This window comes from Neofelis nebulosa, chromosome 12 (assembly GCF_028018385.1).
Source record: "Neofelis nebulosa isolate mNeoNeb1 chromosome 12, mNeoNeb1.pri, whole genome shotgun sequence".
NCBI lineage: Eukaryota > Metazoa > Chordata > Mammalia > Carnivora > Felidae > Neofelis > Neofelis nebulosa.
Window position 1 is genome coordinate 54,031,958 of NC_080793.1, and position 18,315 is coordinate 54,050,272.

The following is an 18,315-nucleotide window of genomic DNA, read 5'->3' on the forward strand; positions in this document are numbered from 1 at the left end:
AGCTCAGGTCATGATCTCATGGTGGTGACATAGAGCCCCACGTCAGGCTCCACACTGACAGTGCAGAGAGTGCTCGGATCCTCTCTCTCCCTCTTCTCTCTGCCCCTTCCCTGCTCATGTTCCCTGTCTCTCTCAAAATACATGAATAAACTTTAATTTTTTTTAAAAAAATGTTAACTAGACCTGCTATAGTGATTATTTAGCAATAAACACTAATTTTGAATCATTGTTATACACCTGAAATTAATATAGTATTGTATGTCAATTATGCCTCATTTTTTAAAGAAGTGGTCGGCATACGGGGCACCTGGGTAGCTCAGTTGGTTAAGCGTCCGACTTCGGCTCAGGTCATGATCTCACAGTTGGTGAGTTCCAGCCTCGCATTGGGCTCTGTGCTGACAGCTCAGAGCCTGGAGCCTGTTTCAGATTCTGCGTCCCCCTCTCTCTCTGCCCCTCCTCTGCTTGTGCTCTCTCTCTCTCTCAAAAATAAATAAACAGTAAAAATAAATAAATTAAAAAAAAGTGACTGGCATATAATAGATGCTCAATAAATACTTATTAAATGAATGAAAAGAAACTGAAGCTATGAAGATAGAAGGAACTTAAGTACTTTGTTTTAGGAGTTTTCCCCCCAGTTTTATTGAGAAATGATTAACATACATCACTGTATAAGTTTAAGGTGTAGAACATGATGGTCTGATTTACATATACTGTGAAACAATTACCACAATAGGTTCAGCTAACATCCATCATCTTGTATAGATACAATAAAAAGGAAAAAAAGAAGAAAAAACAAAAATGTTCTCCTTGTAAGAATGGGAACTCCTAGGATTTACTTTCTTAACACCTTTCCTATACCCCACACAGTAATGTTAACTGTAATCACCATGCTATACATAACATCCCCAGGACTTATTTATCTTATAAATGTAAATTTGTACCTTTAACCACTTCCTCTAATTCCCCCTCATCCTACCTTCCACCTCTGGTAACCACAAGTCTTATTTCTTTGTCTTTGAATTTGGTTTTTGGTTTTGGTGAGGGGGTATTCAGACATAAGACAGATTGCACAGTATTTGCCTTTCTCTGACCTATTTCCTTTTTTTTTTCTGACCCATTTCCTTTAGCATAACACTTTCAAGGTCCATCCACATTGCTGAAAATGGTAGGATTTCCTCATTTTTTATGGCTAAACAATATTGTATATATACCATAATTTCTTTATCCACTCATCTGTCAATGGACACTTAGCTGTTTATATATATTGGCTGTTGTAAATAACACTGCTATGAACTGGCAGGTGGGGAGCAGATATCTTGTCAAGTTAGTGTTTTCATTTCCTTTGGATATATTCCCAGAAGCGAAATTACTGGGGGCACCTACGTGGCTTAGTCGGGTTGAGCGTCCAACTCTTGGTTTCGGCTTAAGTCATGAGCTCATGGTTCGTGGGTTCAAGCCCCATTGTCAGGCCCCGTGTTGGCAGCATGGATCCTGCTTGGGATTCTCTCTCTGCCCCTCCTCTGCTCACTCTTTCTCTCTCTCAAAATAAATAAATAATCCTTTAAAAAAAAAGGAAGAAGCAAAACTGCTGGATCATATGGTTGCTCTATTTTTAGTTTTTTGAAGATCTACTATATTGTTTTTCATAGCGGCTATATCAATTTACAATCACACCAACAGTGCACAAGGATTCAATTTTCTCCACCTCCACACCAGCATTTGTTATCTCTTGTCTCTCTCTCTCTCCATATATATAAGTAAATCTCTACACCCAACATGGGGCTTGAACTCACAACCCCGAGATATATTTAAGTAACCTCTACACCCAACATAGGGCTTGAACTCACAACCCTGAGATCAAGAGTCACATGCTCTTCTGACTTGGCCAGCCAGGCGCCCCTGTTATCTCTTGTCTTTTTGATGATAGTCATTTTAACAGGCACAAAATGACATCTCATTGTGGTTTTGACTTGCATTTCCCTGCATGACTACTGATGTTGAGCATCTTTTCATGTACCTGTTGGCCTTTGGTATATCTTCTTTGGGAAAATATCTATTTGGGTCCTTTGCCCATTTCTTTAATTGGGTTATTGGGGTTTTTTGGATTGAATTATATCCATCCTTTATATATTTTATATATTAACCCCTTATAAGACATACGGTTTGCAAATATTTTTCCCACTCTGTAGTTTGTCTTTTCACTTGGTTGATAGTTTCTTTTGCTGTACAGAAGCTTTTTAGTTTAATGTAGTCCCACTTGTTATTTTTTTATCTTGTTGCTTGTGATTTAGTGTCAGATCCAGAGAATCTGGATCAAGACCTATGTCAAGGAGCCTTGTTTTCTCCTAGAAGTTTCATAGTTTCAGGTCTTATATTTAAGTTGTTAATCCATTTCAAGTTAATATTTGTGTGTGTGGTCCAGTTTCATTCTTTTACATGTGAATACCCAATTATCCCAGCACCATTATTGAAGAGACTATCTTCCCTCTGTTGAGTATTCTTGGCTCCCTTGTCAGATATCAGTTGACCATATGTGCTTGGGTTTTCAGTTTATGCTTTTGGCTCTAGATTCTGTTCTATTGGTCTATTTGTCCAGTTTTATGTCAGTACCATACATTTTGATTACTATAGCTTTATAGTATAACTTGAAATCAGGAAGTCATGACGCCTCCTGCTTTGTTCTTCTTAAGATTTCTTTGCCTTTTTGGAGTCTTTTGTGGCTATACATTTTGGCTTTTTCTACTTCTACTAAAAAAAAGCCACTGGAATCTTGATAGGGATTACATTGAATCTGTAGATGGTTTTTGGTAGTATGGATATTTCACCAATATTAATTCTTCTAACCCATGAGCACAGGATACCTTTCCATTTATTTGAGTCTTCTTTGATTTCTTTCATCAATAACTTCTAGTTCTCAGATTAGAGACCTTCCCTTCCTCGGTTAAATTTTTTTTTGTATTTTTTTTCAATATATGAAGTTTATTATCAAATTGGTTTCCATACAACACCCAGTGCTCATCCCAAAACGTGCCCTCCTCAATACCCATCACCCACCCTCCCATCCCTCCGACCCCCCATCAACCCTCAGTTTGTTCTCAGTTTTTTTTTTTTTTTTTTTTTTTTTTTAAATTTTTTTTTTTTTTCAACGTTTTTTTATTTATTTTTGGGACAGAGAGAGACAGAGCATGAACGGGGGAGGTGCAGAGAGAGGGAGACACAGAATCAGAAACAGGCTCCAGGCTCCGAGCCATCAGCCCAGAGCCTGACGCGGGGCTCAAACTCGCGGACCGCGAGATCGTGACCTGGCTGAAGTCGGACGCTTAACCGACTGCGCCACCCAGGCGCCCCCTGTTCTCAGTTTTTAAGAGTCTCTTATGCTTTGGCTCTCTTCCACTCTAACCTCTTTTTTTTTTTTTCCTTCCTTTCCCCCATGGGTTTCTGTTAAGTTTCTCAGGATCCACATAAGAGTGAAACCATACGGTATTGGTCTTTCTCTGTATGGCTTATTTCACTTAGCATAACACTCTCCAGTTCCATCCATGTTGCTACAAAGGGCCATATTTCATTCTTTCTCATTGCCACGTAGTACTCCATTGTGTACATAAACCACAATTTTTTTTATCCATTCATCAGTTGATGGACATTTAGGCTCTTTCCATAATTTGGCTATTGTTGAGAGTGCTGCTATAAACATTGGGGTACAAGCGCCCCTATGCATCAGTACTCCTGCATCCCTTGGGTAAATTCCTAGCAGTGCTACTGCTGGGTCATAGGGTAGGTCTATTTTTAATTTTTTGAGGAACCTCCACACTGTTTTCCAGAGTGGCTGCACCAATTTGTTCCTCGGTTAAATTTATTCCTAAACATATTATTGTTTTTGATACGCTTGTATATGGAATCAATTTCATTATTTCTTTTTCAGAAAATTCATCAGTAGTGTCAGGAACTCCTTTGAAAGAGTTCTGAAGTGTTTCCAGGTGTTTGCAGATTGCTCTTTCAAAGAAATAACAGAGAATTTTGTATTTGGGGAATACTAGAAAAAATATAAACATGAAGAACATAGAAGCTCACTTGAATAGGTGAGCAACTATTAGGTGCAAAGCTGTTCTGACACTTATCCAGAAAACTTGCACCAGCATCCATGTGTACACAGAAGACCACAATTACATGTCACGTATGTGACAGGTCTCGTGATTACTGGTTAGCAAAGATGAGCACAGGCTGTATCTGGAGATAGCTGCAACAACTGTATTACAATGGGAAAACATCAGTGATTTCTATCAGTAACAAAGTCACTGTACAGCTAATATTAGTATGGTCTGCCATCACCACTCATAATTGAAGGAAATGTCAAAGCTCGGTTAGTGGTTAGTGAAACAAGATGTAATTTTTTTCCATCCAAATCCACTGACGCACCCCTATCCCTGCTCCCAAATTCTGACCATGGACCCTTTTGAGAAGGGTTCTGTGAGCCCAAGGTTAAAAGACCTCTTATCTAAGGAATATGTCACCCAATTATAAATCTATATCCTTTAGCGTCTGCCTCTGTGTCAACGTAAATAATAAGAAAGCTGCATAGGGAACTGTAATATAACACTATGCCCTCAGTTTTCACTGAAGATGAATATAAGTAACGTTGACAAGAAAAAAACTTCTGCATCTTCTACAAAGTAGCTTTTAGAGATAGAAACTGTGATGTTATTCAATATTTCCAATATGATAATCCATGTAGTAAGCTCCTCCTAAGGTTTAGCAGCAAAAATAGTTTTTTCCGTATGTTTGGAGACAGAGAGTATGTTTGGAGACAGAGAGCATCTCACATCGGGGGAACAACAAGCAATTCAGTTCAGCTAAATTGCAGGTTTATTAATGAGAGTACTGGGAGGTGAAGCTATACAAATAGATGAGAATCAGTTCAAGAAGGGTCTTGTATACCTTGCCAAAGAGTTAATTCATACAATAAGAAATGAGGAATAATGCTGTTGCTGATACTGAGGCCAAAGATATGCAATAGATCAAGCACTGTTTACATGCATTAACTCATTTAACCCTTACAACAGCAAATGAGATGACATTAGTATGACAGCCATTAAAAATAAGAAAAAAGTAACAATGAAAAATGACTACAGAATGATCCAGTCACATTGAAATACATACAAAACAACTTGAAAGTTGTACACATCAATATTGATCATATTCTTAGAGATTACAAGAAATTTATATTTATTTCCTCATACTCTTCAAGGCTTTATAAATGTTTACAATACACTCGTGCTACTACTTCCTACTTCCTTGTTACTTGTACAACCCTCCTCCAAATTATTTCTTTGCTAAATATGAGATAGATGATAGATAGATGATAGATAGATAGATAGATAGATAGATATAAAGAATGGCAGTGTATCTAAGAATGGACACCCATTAGTAGGTTAAAAGGGGAACACCTGTGGGGTGCCTGGATGGCTCAGTCGGTTGAGCGTCCTACTTCAGCTCAGGTCATGATCTCACACTCCGTGAGTTTGAGCCCTGCGTCAGGCTCTGTGCTGTCAGCTCAGAGCCTGGAACTTGCTTCAGATTCTGTGTCTCCCTCTTACTCTGTCCCTCCCCTGCTCATGCTCTGTCTTTCTCTGTCTCAAAAATAAATTAATAAAAACATTTTAAAAAAATGTTTAAACTAAGGGGGGAACACCTGCAAAAAATATGGAGCTAAAGCAATAGTGATGAGGCTAGAATAAAAAGTGGACTAATAAAATATGTAAAATATAGAGCATAAGAGTAAGAATAAGATAAGTTAGGGAGACTCCCAGGTTTCTTTTTTTTTTTTTTTTCAGTTTATTTATTTTGAGAGAGACAGAGACAGTATGAGCAGAGGAGGGGCAGAGATAGAGGGAGAGAGAGAGAACTCCAAGCAGGCTCCACACCATCAGCGCAGAGCCTGACATGGAGCTCAAACTCACAAAACTGTGAGATCATGACCTAAGCACAAACAGACACTTAACTTACTGAGCCACCCAGGCTCCCCGACTGCCAGTTTTTATTTTAACGACTACTTGGTGGATGTCCACACCAATTACAAAGACAGAAAATTTAGAAGGGGGTTTAGGGACAAAGAAGACGATTAAATTTTGGAACATGCTGAGTGTGAGGTGTTTTTAGGATACCCACAGAAAGCTAGATATACAGAGTTTAAGCATGACAGGGAGGTAGCCTCCAAAACCTCAGAATTTCTGCTGTGAGTAGAGTGTCTTTGTTATTCAAGGTGGGCCCACAGGACCACCCTTCATAGCTCATATTAATGGGCTGACTCATGGTGGGCATCTCATACTTTATGCTAACAACATGACTAAAGGTAAGGACTAGGCATGTCAGAAAGACCAACAATGTGATTAGAGGTTGGGGCTTTGAGCCAAGGTAACATCAGCTCAACCTCCACAGAGGGGAAGGGAGCTGGAGACTGAGTTCAGCAACACAGCCAACAATCCAAATCATCATGTTCATATACTGAAGCCTCAATAGAATTCTGGACATTGAAGTTCCAGTGAGCTTCCCAGGTTGGTAATACTCCATATGTACTGTCATAAATCGATAGCAGGAGGCTACCTTGTCCCAAGGACAATGGAAGCTTGATGCCTGGAATCCTAGACTTTACCCTATGCATCCCTTCCTTTGGGTCTAAATTGTTTCTGTTGGCTATAATAAAAATGTAATCCTAAATACAGCACTTTCTTGAGTTCTAGGAGTTTCTAGCAAATTATGGAACCTGAGAGAATTCATAGGAGCTCCTTAACTCATAATCAGCTGGCGTGAAGTGAACGTGGCCCCAGGAACTCTTAAACTTGTAGGTGGGGTCTGAAGTAAGAACAATGTGGGGACTGTTCCCTCTGCCGGTGCAATTTAGCTGGACACCTTTGCATTGTATGACTCCATTTTTATGAAATGCTTGAAAAGACAAAATTACAGTGACAGCAAAAAGACTAGTGGCTACCTTGAGCTAGGAGTATGTAGGGGTGACTTCAAAAAAGGTAAAGAAAATGTTCTATATATTTTCTAGTATACATTCTAGCATATACATTTTTTTAATCTATTCAATTTTACAGCTAAATGATTAAACTTTATTATACATAAATCATATCCCAATATGTCTGACTTAAAAAGAAGAGACAGAGAATTCTATGTCTGAGATTATTGAGAATGTTAGTCACTCTATCACAATGTCCCTTTTGGTTAAGAGCTACAGGACAAATTCCTATCTATTCTTAGTCCAAGGACATTTTTATTTTTTATTTCTTCTAAATTTCTGGTTTTTCTTTAATGACTTCATTGACAATTGAATCCTGAGACCTGAATTTGAACACAACTATGCAGGCCATCATAACCGGCCTTTTCAACACCATTCCTCGTTCAAATTTGCTTCCACTTTCTCTTACTCAAGTTTTAATGATTATCATACAGTCATATTTTACAGGTACTTTTAAATGGCCATAATTTTCTTCTAGAACAAGGTGGTGGTAAAATAACATTTCCAAATGCATATCTAGTATTTTACTATAGATTTGAGAGGAAATTTTTTCCTCCATTCTTTTACAAATATCTGAAAAACTAATTATGCTGCTTTGTTGGATAGCATCTGGATTCGCAACCTACCCTTCTAAGAAAAGGCTTCAGGCTCTTAGAAGTGTCCTGCAAAGTACCTATAAATTGCAAAATATGCTGAAGGCTCACCTATATTTCTTAAAATAATTTTGATTTTGTATACTATTTTAACATTATTAACAAATACACGCTATGAAAGTTGTGACACTGGAATTTTATAGTCATCGGCATTCTCAATGAATGTTTGAAAAACAAAGTATGTGTCCACTGTAAAATTATTTCATCTTTCCTGTGCACCTGAAATTTTTGATAATAAAATGTTTGAAAAAATACGGGAACATGTTAAGGTAATAATAATAAAGAAAATCAAAAAATTAGAAGAAAATTCAATAAATCACATGTGGATCCCCAAAATAGACACTTGTAACTGAAGTATCAAAAATGATACATACAAAAGTCTCTACATGTACTTGTTCCAATTTCAGATATAAGTTGAAGTTGTATAAATAACAAAGCCCTCTAAGTTACTTCTTCTCAAACTTTACTGTGCATGTAAGTCATCTGAGGACCTTATTAAAATGTAGATTCTGATTGAATAGTTCTGGAGTAGAGTCTGAGATAATGCATTTCTTTTTTTGTTGTTGTTCTGAGATTAGGCATTTCTAACATATTCCTCGTTAATGCTGATGCTGTTGGTCCACAGACCACACTTGAAGTAAGAATGCTCTTTTTATTATTTTTTAGGAATCAATAAAACCCTAGTTTTAAAATATATATAAAATAACTACTTATTAACAGAAATATCTTTATTTTGCTTTGAACTTCCTACATGTGAAACCTCAGTGTTATGCCAAATACAACCCAGATTTCTAAGTTGTGCCTCAAAGAGTTGTTATGACCTCTACAAAGTTAACTCAAAGTAACAATGAAAGAAACTTCTGAGTAGTCATAGCAGGGGCACGTATACTGGGGTCGTCTATCTTCTGGATAATTATGATTCAACTATGGAGGAAATATGTAACAGAATGTATGAACTTACTATTCATATCCATCTACTATTTATTCAGAGATTATTCCATGCAAATCAGCACACTTGCTTCTAAAGAAATTCAGGCTAGACCAGACATACGAAATGTTCAGCTATCTAAAGAGTTCTTCAGTCCACTCACATAATGATTGATATCCCAGCTCTTCAGTGGAAGTAACGTTCTCCCCTGTTTGAGGTAAATGATCTCTTGCAGGCACACCATTTGGATACCTGGAAGAGGTAATTTATCTCAAGTGGGCAAACACTTTAATGAAAGCAAGAAGGTTGCCACCTGTCCAGTATTTACAGAGGCAAACTAGAAACTGGGGTCTCTGCCCACTGCCTGTAAATACATCCTCAAAGTTAAGAAGGTAGCAGGAGCAGCCACCCTTAGCACTTTCTGAGCAGTGAATTCAAGCTTATCGCTCTTGAACTCCCCGTTTCATGAAAGGCATAAAGTGATATACCAGTTCGTGTGAGATATCAGAACACAAAAAAACAGGTAAAACAATAAATATTTGGTTGGCAATTACATATACAAGAGATTTGGCTGAGAAGGTTACATTCACACCTAATAACTCTATAACTGAGGAACTCTTCTTAGCCCAATTCCACAGGGGAAGAGGGGAAGACGTTGAAGCCGAAAGGGATTGAGTACCTTTCCCAATGTCACACACAAAGTTAAGCAATGGGACCCAGATTCGAATCTAGAGCCCAAGTTCTTAATTCATACTCTACTATGTACCCTAAGTGTTTAATTTTCCCTCTTCGGTAAAATTTTTCTCTCCTATATAATTAACAGTATGTGTATAATTCAGAACTTACTCTGAAAAGATAGGTACCTAAAAAGAGTATTTTTAAAAGAATAATATACTTTTTTTTACCTTGGAACAAAGATAATACAAGAAGTGACGTAGTTACTATTAAATATATTTAAAAACTACTACTTGATATGGACACACAGCACCAGTTTTCCTGAGGCTTAAAAAAAAAAGTGACTGATGCCATCAATATGTAGTCTTGACATGTAAAATGGTTTAAATTTTCAGCAAGTTCTTCAAAACAAGAAAATGAAAGAAGGAAGGAACAGAAAAGAAAAAATATGGCTCTAAGAAATAACTTTTTTTCATTTCAGGATTTTCAGATTATTTCCTTAATAAACTTTACCAAGATTTTGCCATCTCAATATCCCACTTGGTTGAAAGAATTAAGATACTACTCATAATATTAGGTGATCCAAGAGACAATGAATCAATTACAAATCAAAGCTGAACTCATATTCCTGATAACTGTCCTGCGATGAAAAGATCCTATTATGAATTGGTTAAACAAATTATGAAGTGCTCAACTGATAAATATTACCCAAACATTAAAAATCATTCCCCAGGGACCCCTGGGTGGCTCAGGTCATGATCTCATGGTCTGTGAGTTCAAGCCCCACATCGGGCTCTGTGCTGACAGCTCAGAGCCTGGAGCCTGCTTCAGATTCTGTGTCTCCCTCTCTCTCTCACTGCCACTCCTCTGCTTGCTCTCTGCCTCTCTCTCTCCCTCTCTCTCTCTCTCTCTCTCAAATATAAGTAAACATATATATATATATATGTGTGTGTGTGTGTATATATATGTATATATGTATATATATGAACATTTATATAATATATAATAAACACATATATACATGTATGTAATCATTCCCTAGAATAATATTAATAGAAATGGAGAAAATCCTTCAAAAGCATGATTTTTTTTAAGCTAAAGCTATTATAGCATGCCATAAGTGAAACACGGCATCATTTCTGTGATCTTCTTGCCAAAATTGCATGAACTGAATCTAATCATGAGGAAACATCAAACAGATCAAAACTGAAGGGTATTTTACAAAAATCAGTCTGTAATCTTCAAGAATATGATGGTCAAGGAAAGACTGAGGAACTTTTCCACGCTGAGGGAGATTAAAGAAACATCACTTAATGCAACACATAATTCGAAACCAGATCCTTTTGCTATAAAAGACATGGTTGGGACAACTAGGGTAAGTCAAAGGGGGTCTGAACGGTTTCCTGACGTTGATCACAGCCCTCTGGTTATGTAGAAGAATGTCTTGCCTGAAATACATGCTAAAATATGAGAAAGTAATGGGCATCGTGTCAGCTACTTGCTCTCAAATCATTCAGCAAAAAGAGTCTCTATTGTGTATTTGCAACTATTCTGTAAGATTAAAACTATTTTAAAATCAGTTTTTAAGGGGCGCCTGGGTGGCTCAGTCGGTTAAGCGTCCGACTACAGCTCAGGTCACGATCTCGCAGTCTGTGAGTTCGAGCCCCGCGTCGGGCTCTGGGCTGATGGCTCAGAGCCTGGAGCCTGTTTCAGATTCTGTGTCTCCCTCTCTCTCTGCCCCTCCCCTGTTCATGCTCTGTCTCTCTCTGTCCCAAAAATAAATAAACGTTAAAAAAAAAAAAAAAAAGTTAAAAAAAAAAAATCAGTTTTTAAGTTCATTTATTTATTTTGAGAGACAGAGAGAGAGAGAGCGAGAGCGGGAGGGGCAGAGACGGAGGGAGAGAGAATCCCAAGCAGGCTCCACATTGTCAGCGCAGAGCCCAGTGTGGGGCTCGAACTCGCAAACCGTGAGGTCATGACCTGCGCAGAAATCAAGAGTCTGACGTGTAACCGACTGAGTCACCCAGGCACCTCTCAAAATAATTTTTTTTAAATGCAAATATAAAACAGTATGTAGCTTATGGTAACATTTATATCATTTGTTAGCCTGTTAGTAGATGGATGAGCAGGTGGTAGGAAGGAAGAAGGGAGGGTAAGAAGAAGAAATGAAGGGTGGCAGACAGAAAGGCAGAGAGGCAGAGAGGAATAAAACAGATCGGAATAACACATAGCAATAGAAAATAATTAGTTGTCTAAAAATGCATACAGGCAGATGTGTGTACTACATTCAGGAATGTGATACACTACTTTCATGATGAGATGGGTTGTAAGGAAACAGGTTTTTTTAGCGCCCACTATATGCTAGGCACTGTTACAAAATGTTCAACAAGGATTATCTCATTAAATCCTCATAAAAACCAGGAAGATAGTACTATCTCCATTTCTAGGTAAAGAGCCTGAGGTCTAGTAACAAAGTAACTTGCCCAGTTTCACACAACTAATAACTAGCAGAGCTGCAAACAAAATCAAATCCGCCTGGTACAAAGCTAATGCTCTTTCTGCTATATGCTAATGCTTATCGTATATTTAGGTTATTCGTACACTTCAATTATAAACTCAACATGACTATGTAAGCTGTTATAGCTTTACATTTATTACCCTCACTATTATCTGTTAATAACCTCTCATGTACTTTAAGTGCCTGAAAATATTTTCCCATCGTTTCTGCTAAAGTATCAGGAAATTTTGGGGCACCTGGGTGGCTCAGTCGGTTGAGCATCCGACTTCGGCTCAGGTCATGATCTCCCAGTCCGTGGGTTCGAGCCCCGCATCAGGCTATGTGCTGACAGCTCAGAGCCTGGAGCCTGCTTCGGATTCTGTGTCTCCCTCTCTCTCTGATCCTCCCCTGTTCATGCTCTCTCTCTCTCTGTCTCAAAATAAATAAATGTTAAAAAAAAAAATGTTTTAATAAAAAAATAATAATAAAGTATCAGGAAATTTCTACTACTAGGATAACCATGAAAATGAAAACACATTACCTGGAAAAGGTAATGCATTAACTGGTCATCATATTTTGAATGAATTATTCTACGAGCCCAGCTTGTCAAGTCGCCTCTGCAAAAGGAACGCACTGATCATTTTTGTACTAGTCCACTAACAACTCAATTGTTTACCTGTCCAACCATATTCTTCCCTATACTCTTCAGGATTTCAATACATCAATTATTCTCCCCCTCTAAGCAACTATCACTAAACTCTTCCCTAATTACTTAGTGTTCTTTAGCCAACAACACTTAAAGGCTTCCCTAAAGATGAGTTTCCCTGAACTTGCTCTTTTCTCAAGCCATTAGAGGTACAAGCATATTCTAACAAGGCAGCTCTGTTCCTGGAGGGAGGCAAGCATTTAAAGACACACCATTCTCAGTCTACCTTCTCCTTGATAAGTCTTACCTACACATATTTTTATTAGGGTCTCAAATAATCATTGTGTCAATATCTTAACTTTAAGATATTACAAGGGTCCACTTTTGGAAAATGTGCTCAGGGAGACCACTGTCTAGTTTTATAAAGTCTCTATAATCTGATCGTATGCCAATGTTCTACCTTTTCTCCCACGATTCTCCAATATAGTTATAACAGAAAATACATTTTAGTAATCACCATGTATAAGCCAGATATGCTAGGCATGGATTTCCATTCCATCTCCTCAATGTCCCTCTTCCCATTCTGTGCCTACTCCCACCTCTGCATTTCTGCTCAGGCTCTGCCCTCCATCTGAATGCTGTCCCTCCTATGTAACCTATCTATCCTTCTAGGCCCAGCGAAAGCCTTCCGTTAAGGCTCCCTGAAGCCTTCCCAATACTAGTAAGCCCCCACTACGCTGTACCTATCTTGGACTCTTACATTTAAAGCCAGTATTTCCTCATTCAATCTTGATTACTTTCTGCCTAAAGTTATTCACGAATTGCCAATCTTGTTCTATAATCATTATGTATATTTTCTAGATGTCCAGATCCAAGTCATATATGTTTCTTTCATCTCCTGAAGATGTATAGCACAGTGAAAAGAAAAAATAAATAAATAAAGTAATATACACAGGATTGTAGCTTAAGAAACCAATCTATGTCAAGTGTTCACACACCTACAGAATATGATGAACACAAATAATCTGTTTTTCAAACTAACTCCAATAACTTTTTTTTTTTAATTTTTTTTTTCAACTTTTTAAATTTATTTTTGGGACAGAGAGAGACAGAGCATGAACGGGGGAGGGGCAGAGAGAGAGGGAGACACAGAATCGGAAACAGGCTCCAGGCTCCGAGCCATCAGCCCAGAGCCTAACGCGGGGCTCGAACTCACGGACCGCGAGATCGTGACCTGGCTGAAGTCGGACGCTTAACCGACTGCGCCACCCAGGCGCCCCTAACTCCAATAACTTTTATTAAGTTCTTTCAAGAATGTTAATTTTCCTCTTAAGGTATAATGCCAACATTCTTTTTTTTTTTTTTTAACGTTTATTTATTTTTGAGACAGGGAGAGACAGCATGAACGGGGGAGGGTCAGAGAGAGAGGGAGACACAGAATCTGAAACAGGCTCCAGGCTCTGAGCTGTCAGCACAGAGCCTGACGTGGGGCTCGAACTCACGGACTGCGAGATCATGACCTGAGCCGAAGTCGGACGCCTAACCGACTGAGCCACCCAGGCGCCCCCCAACATTCTTAAAATACATTTTATTTAGACTTTTATTTCAGACTTCAAACCCAGTACATTGACATTTTGCCAAAATATTAAAGATGAATATTGCTTACCAACATCAACGGGCCACAACCTAAAATTAATCTTTGCATCATAAGTTTCCCACTATAAGAACATAGATTTAGTTATCAGAAATCACAACAAATGATCTACATGTATATAGCAGTTGTCTAAAGAATTAAACTACATCCCAAATTATTACCTCATTAATGCTTACAACATTCCACAAGGCAGGCAAGTATTATCAAATCCATTATATTATTTTTACTATTAATGTGCCTGAAATGTCCATAATTAGTCCAATGACATAGCTTAACCAGTAGGTAGGTGTATGTTATTCTTGAAAAATTAGTTTTCATTGAACTTTTCATACAAACATATCCTGCAATCTGAGTCATTAAAAAATAAACTGAATTATTTATTTATTTATTTATTTATTTATTCATTTATTTATAATGTTTACTTATTTTTGAGAGAGAGAAACAGAATATGAGCAGGGGAGCAGCAGAGAGAGAGAGAGGAAGACACAGAATCTGAAACAGGCTCCAAGCTCTGAGCTGTCAGCACAGAGCCTGATGCAGGGCTCGAACTCCTGAACAGCAAGATCATGACCTGAGCCAAATTCAGACACTTAACTGACTGAGCCACCCAGATGCCCCAGTAAACTGATTTTTAGACCTTTGGAAATCAATGATTATAGGTGGTTCCACACCTGGTGGAAACAGACTACTCAAATTAACTCTATTGAAAATTAATTAGGAAAAATAAAAACATATCACCAACGAGAAAAGTTTTCTACTGGTTCAGTTATTCCTCAAACTTCTAAAATGTATAGCTAGAAATAGAAATGAAGGAAGACTAAAACATTTGCAAGAACATTCCCAGTATTCATTAAAAAAAAAAAGTTAATGATGAGATTTCCTTTGGAATGTCAGATCCTAAAAGGAAAAAATAAGGTGGATACATTCACCAAGAAATGTCATTTAATTTCCCCATAAATTAAGACAAAATTACCCACCAAAATTTACATTAATCCTCTCCATCATCAAATAGAGATTTAATAATCTCTCTGTACCTGAATGGAGAAAGATGAAAACAAATGTATTTTCTTCCTAGATGGTTTATTAGAATTCGAACTGTAAAGCATTTCTAGACATTTGCAAGGACCTAAAAGAGGGAAGCGTACCTGTTTTACTAATGACTTCCTGTAACTCGGCCATAGAAGTGATGATTGCAGCCAGAAGGTCAGTACTGGTAAGCCAACTAAGTGCTTGCAAACAACGTAACTGCTCCTTTTGGTGCCCTGCAAGAAAAGAAGATCCATTATGCGATGTTGCAAACTTTTAAAATCCATGTTTAAAATTCATAGCAACGTTTGGCTATTTAGGAAACAGACCAAAACTTGTAGGCAGAACTTTGCCTAGTGTGGAAAAGTCTACAAGAAATGTTAGATTTGACTGACAATTTATTTATATATATAAATTAAGTGATGTCAAAAAAAAAGAAAAGTTTTTTTTTTCAGTTCTACTTACATTACTTAACAGCTTGATTTTTTTATTTAAAAAACATTTTTTTAATGTTTATTTATTTTTGAGAGAGAAAGAGAGAGAGAGAGAGCATGAGCGAGGGAGGGGCAGAGAGGGGGGTAGACACAAAATCTGAAGCAGGTTCCAGGCTCTGAGCTGTCAGCACAGAACTGGACACGGGGCCCCAACTAACGAACTGCAAGATCATGGCCTGAGCCGAAGTCAGAAGCTTAACTGACTGAGCCACCCAGGTGCCCCCTTAATAGCTTGATTTTTAAAGTTAAAAACTGAAATCACTATTTCCTCAGAATAGTGAAACTTTTAAAAAAAAAGTTAACTGGAAAATTTACATCTGTCTCATTTCCGTTCAATTCCTCAACAGATTTTTAACTCTGATCATTTTATACTGACTCATAGAAAGTAAAAATAAATTATACTGCTAATTAATTTTAAATAGGGGAGAGTCTCTGGATCGGCTTAATTGAAAAATCACTATATAAACTCTCCACTTTACTGTGAAAAGAGCATTCAAATATAATAAAGCTGACTATATATATATATATGTGTGTATATACATGTATATATACATGTATACATATATATATGTATATATACACACACACATAAAGCTAGGCAAAGTTGAAATTATATTTGCCACTTTCTTTAAATTTTAATGTTTATAACAAAAAATCAAAACCTAATTTATACATAAATATACATTTCTCCATACCCACACACATATCTACAACACACGAGAGACTATGTTACATGAGTTGACATATTAAATGATTTTTCAAGTTTTTACACAATGGCTAAGCCTGGTCACGTTGTATGTCCTTACACTCAACTTAGATTTTTAAAAAGCTTAAATTATCTTACTTGGAAATTTATGCTTGTCTTTGGGCTCTCCTGTACACACCAACATGCCTATGCCTTCTTTGAAGCTCTCCATCCAGGTAAAAAGAGAGGCACATGATTGGCCCAAAATCTTGAGCCTATTTGCTGCCAAAATTGCAATTACACCTTTCCGGAATACACGTATCATCAGTCCTTTGAATGGCCTTTTCTTCATCTTAGCTTCCTCTTGCTTCTTTTCCTCTACGGTTGACAAAGCCTGGGCTAGAGTTCTGACTTCCAGTTTGAGCAACTCAAAGGTGTTGAACTGCTCCTGGAGAAAATCTCTCTGTGTCGATAAGGCACATGACCGGCTATAGAGAGGATATAAGGCACCGGCCATCAATGCGCAGGCTGCCAGCAAGGATGCTTGTTCCCTTTGAGTCTGTGATAACACAGTTTTGAAGCGTGAATTTTCGAGAACCATCTGTTCGTGTGACTTCTCAATACGGTTCAACTTTTCCATATTTTTTTCAGCAATTTCTTGAAATTTCTATAAGAGAAGTCAAATAAAATATTTTAAACAACTAGGCATTTTATTACTTCCTCTTTGTAGAAAGAAAACAAACTTTTGCTGACAACTAATTCTTCCTCAAAAGACCCATGTTCTAAATATCAAAAAAATATGTATGATGGAGCAACAGGTTAGATCTAAATGTGCATGTTGATCTAAACATTTTTTTTAACATTTACTTATTTTTGAGAGAGAGGCAGAGCATGAGCGGGGGAGGGGCAGAGAGAGAGGGAGACACAGAATCTGAAGCAGGTTTCAGGCTCTGAGGTGTCAGCACAGAGCCCAGTGAGGGGCTCAAACCCACGAACTGTGCGATCATGACCTGAGCTGAAGTCAAACACTTAACCGGCTGAGCCACCCAGGCGCCCCTAAATGTGCATGTTGATTTTTAAATCCTCTTACACAGAAACTTTACATAACATAGAACGCATAACTCTAAAAGTACTTCATGAATTTCCCATACACCTATGCAGAAATACACATATTTAGAAAACAGAATTTCTCCTCTTCCATTCCTCACTTTTATTTCCTGCTTTTTAAACAAATTACATCAGCAGTAGAGGTTTTCCTATATGTGAAAAGACTTTACTTTTTGCCAGAATAAGCAAAGGGTTAAATCAACAATATAACAAATAGCACTTGACTGTCTGCCATTTACTGGGTGAGGGGGGACTAATTCTCGGGTTAAAATCTCTCATTTCAGCTCTTTCTTACCTTCCTGAGACAGCAGACCGAACAAAGCACAGCCCCAGTGGTGGGAGGAAATAACTAACCGTGAGCTGGGCCTCAGCATCTCTCTGATCCTTTTTCCCTCATCAAGGAATTTGCAATCCAAACAATTTGAAACACCAAGAAATTTTAACTATGGACAACATATTTTAATTGCTAGAAAATAAAATAGTTCTCTATGAAATCTTATGCCTGATCATTAAGGAACTGCTGAGGTAGAGTATTCAGAAGATAACAGATCCCAATTTCCTTTACTGATTCATTTATCATTCAATAAACATTTATTGACTAGTCACTAAATTCCATGTGCTAGGAAAACAGACAAGCAAATCAATAACTGTGGTGTAATGCACTATCAAACTATGCCAGACTGGCAGAGGTACCCAAAAGGGAGTTTGCACACAATGATATTGACAGGCTTTTGGAGGGATAATGACAAAGGACAAGTGGTGGTGAGGTATGTAATAGAAAGAATTAAAAAAAAAATAGTGATAAAGTGTGGCTCCATAGCTACCCTAAAATAATTTAATGATCCGAGTTGGAGAAAATCACACAAACCCTTGATGACTCCACAAGATTTGTTGTCAAAGCCTACCGTGGACAATGTTGATCGGCGGCAGTC

The 18,315-nt window shown here is 37.7% G+C and overlaps 1 protein-coding gene across 8 annotated transcripts in view; it reads right to left on the reverse strand.

Annotated features, from left to right (window-relative positions):
* CCDC171 (coiled-coil domain containing 171) overlaps positions 1–18,315 on the reverse strand; it is a 314,999-nt gene that overhangs the window by 156,020 nt on the left and 140,664 nt on the right. For all 8 annotated transcript variants that reach the window (XM_058695287.1, XM_058695289.1, XM_058695288.1 and 5 more), the window contains 2 exons: positions 16,436–16,943; positions 15,217–15,333 (listed from right to left, as the gene is read on the reverse strand). In XM_058695287.1, the coding sequence (XP_058551270.1) occupies positions 15,217–15,333; positions 16,436–16,943 (625 nt within the window). The remainder of the gene's footprint in view (positions 1–15,216; positions 15,334–16,435; positions 16,944–18,315) is intronic.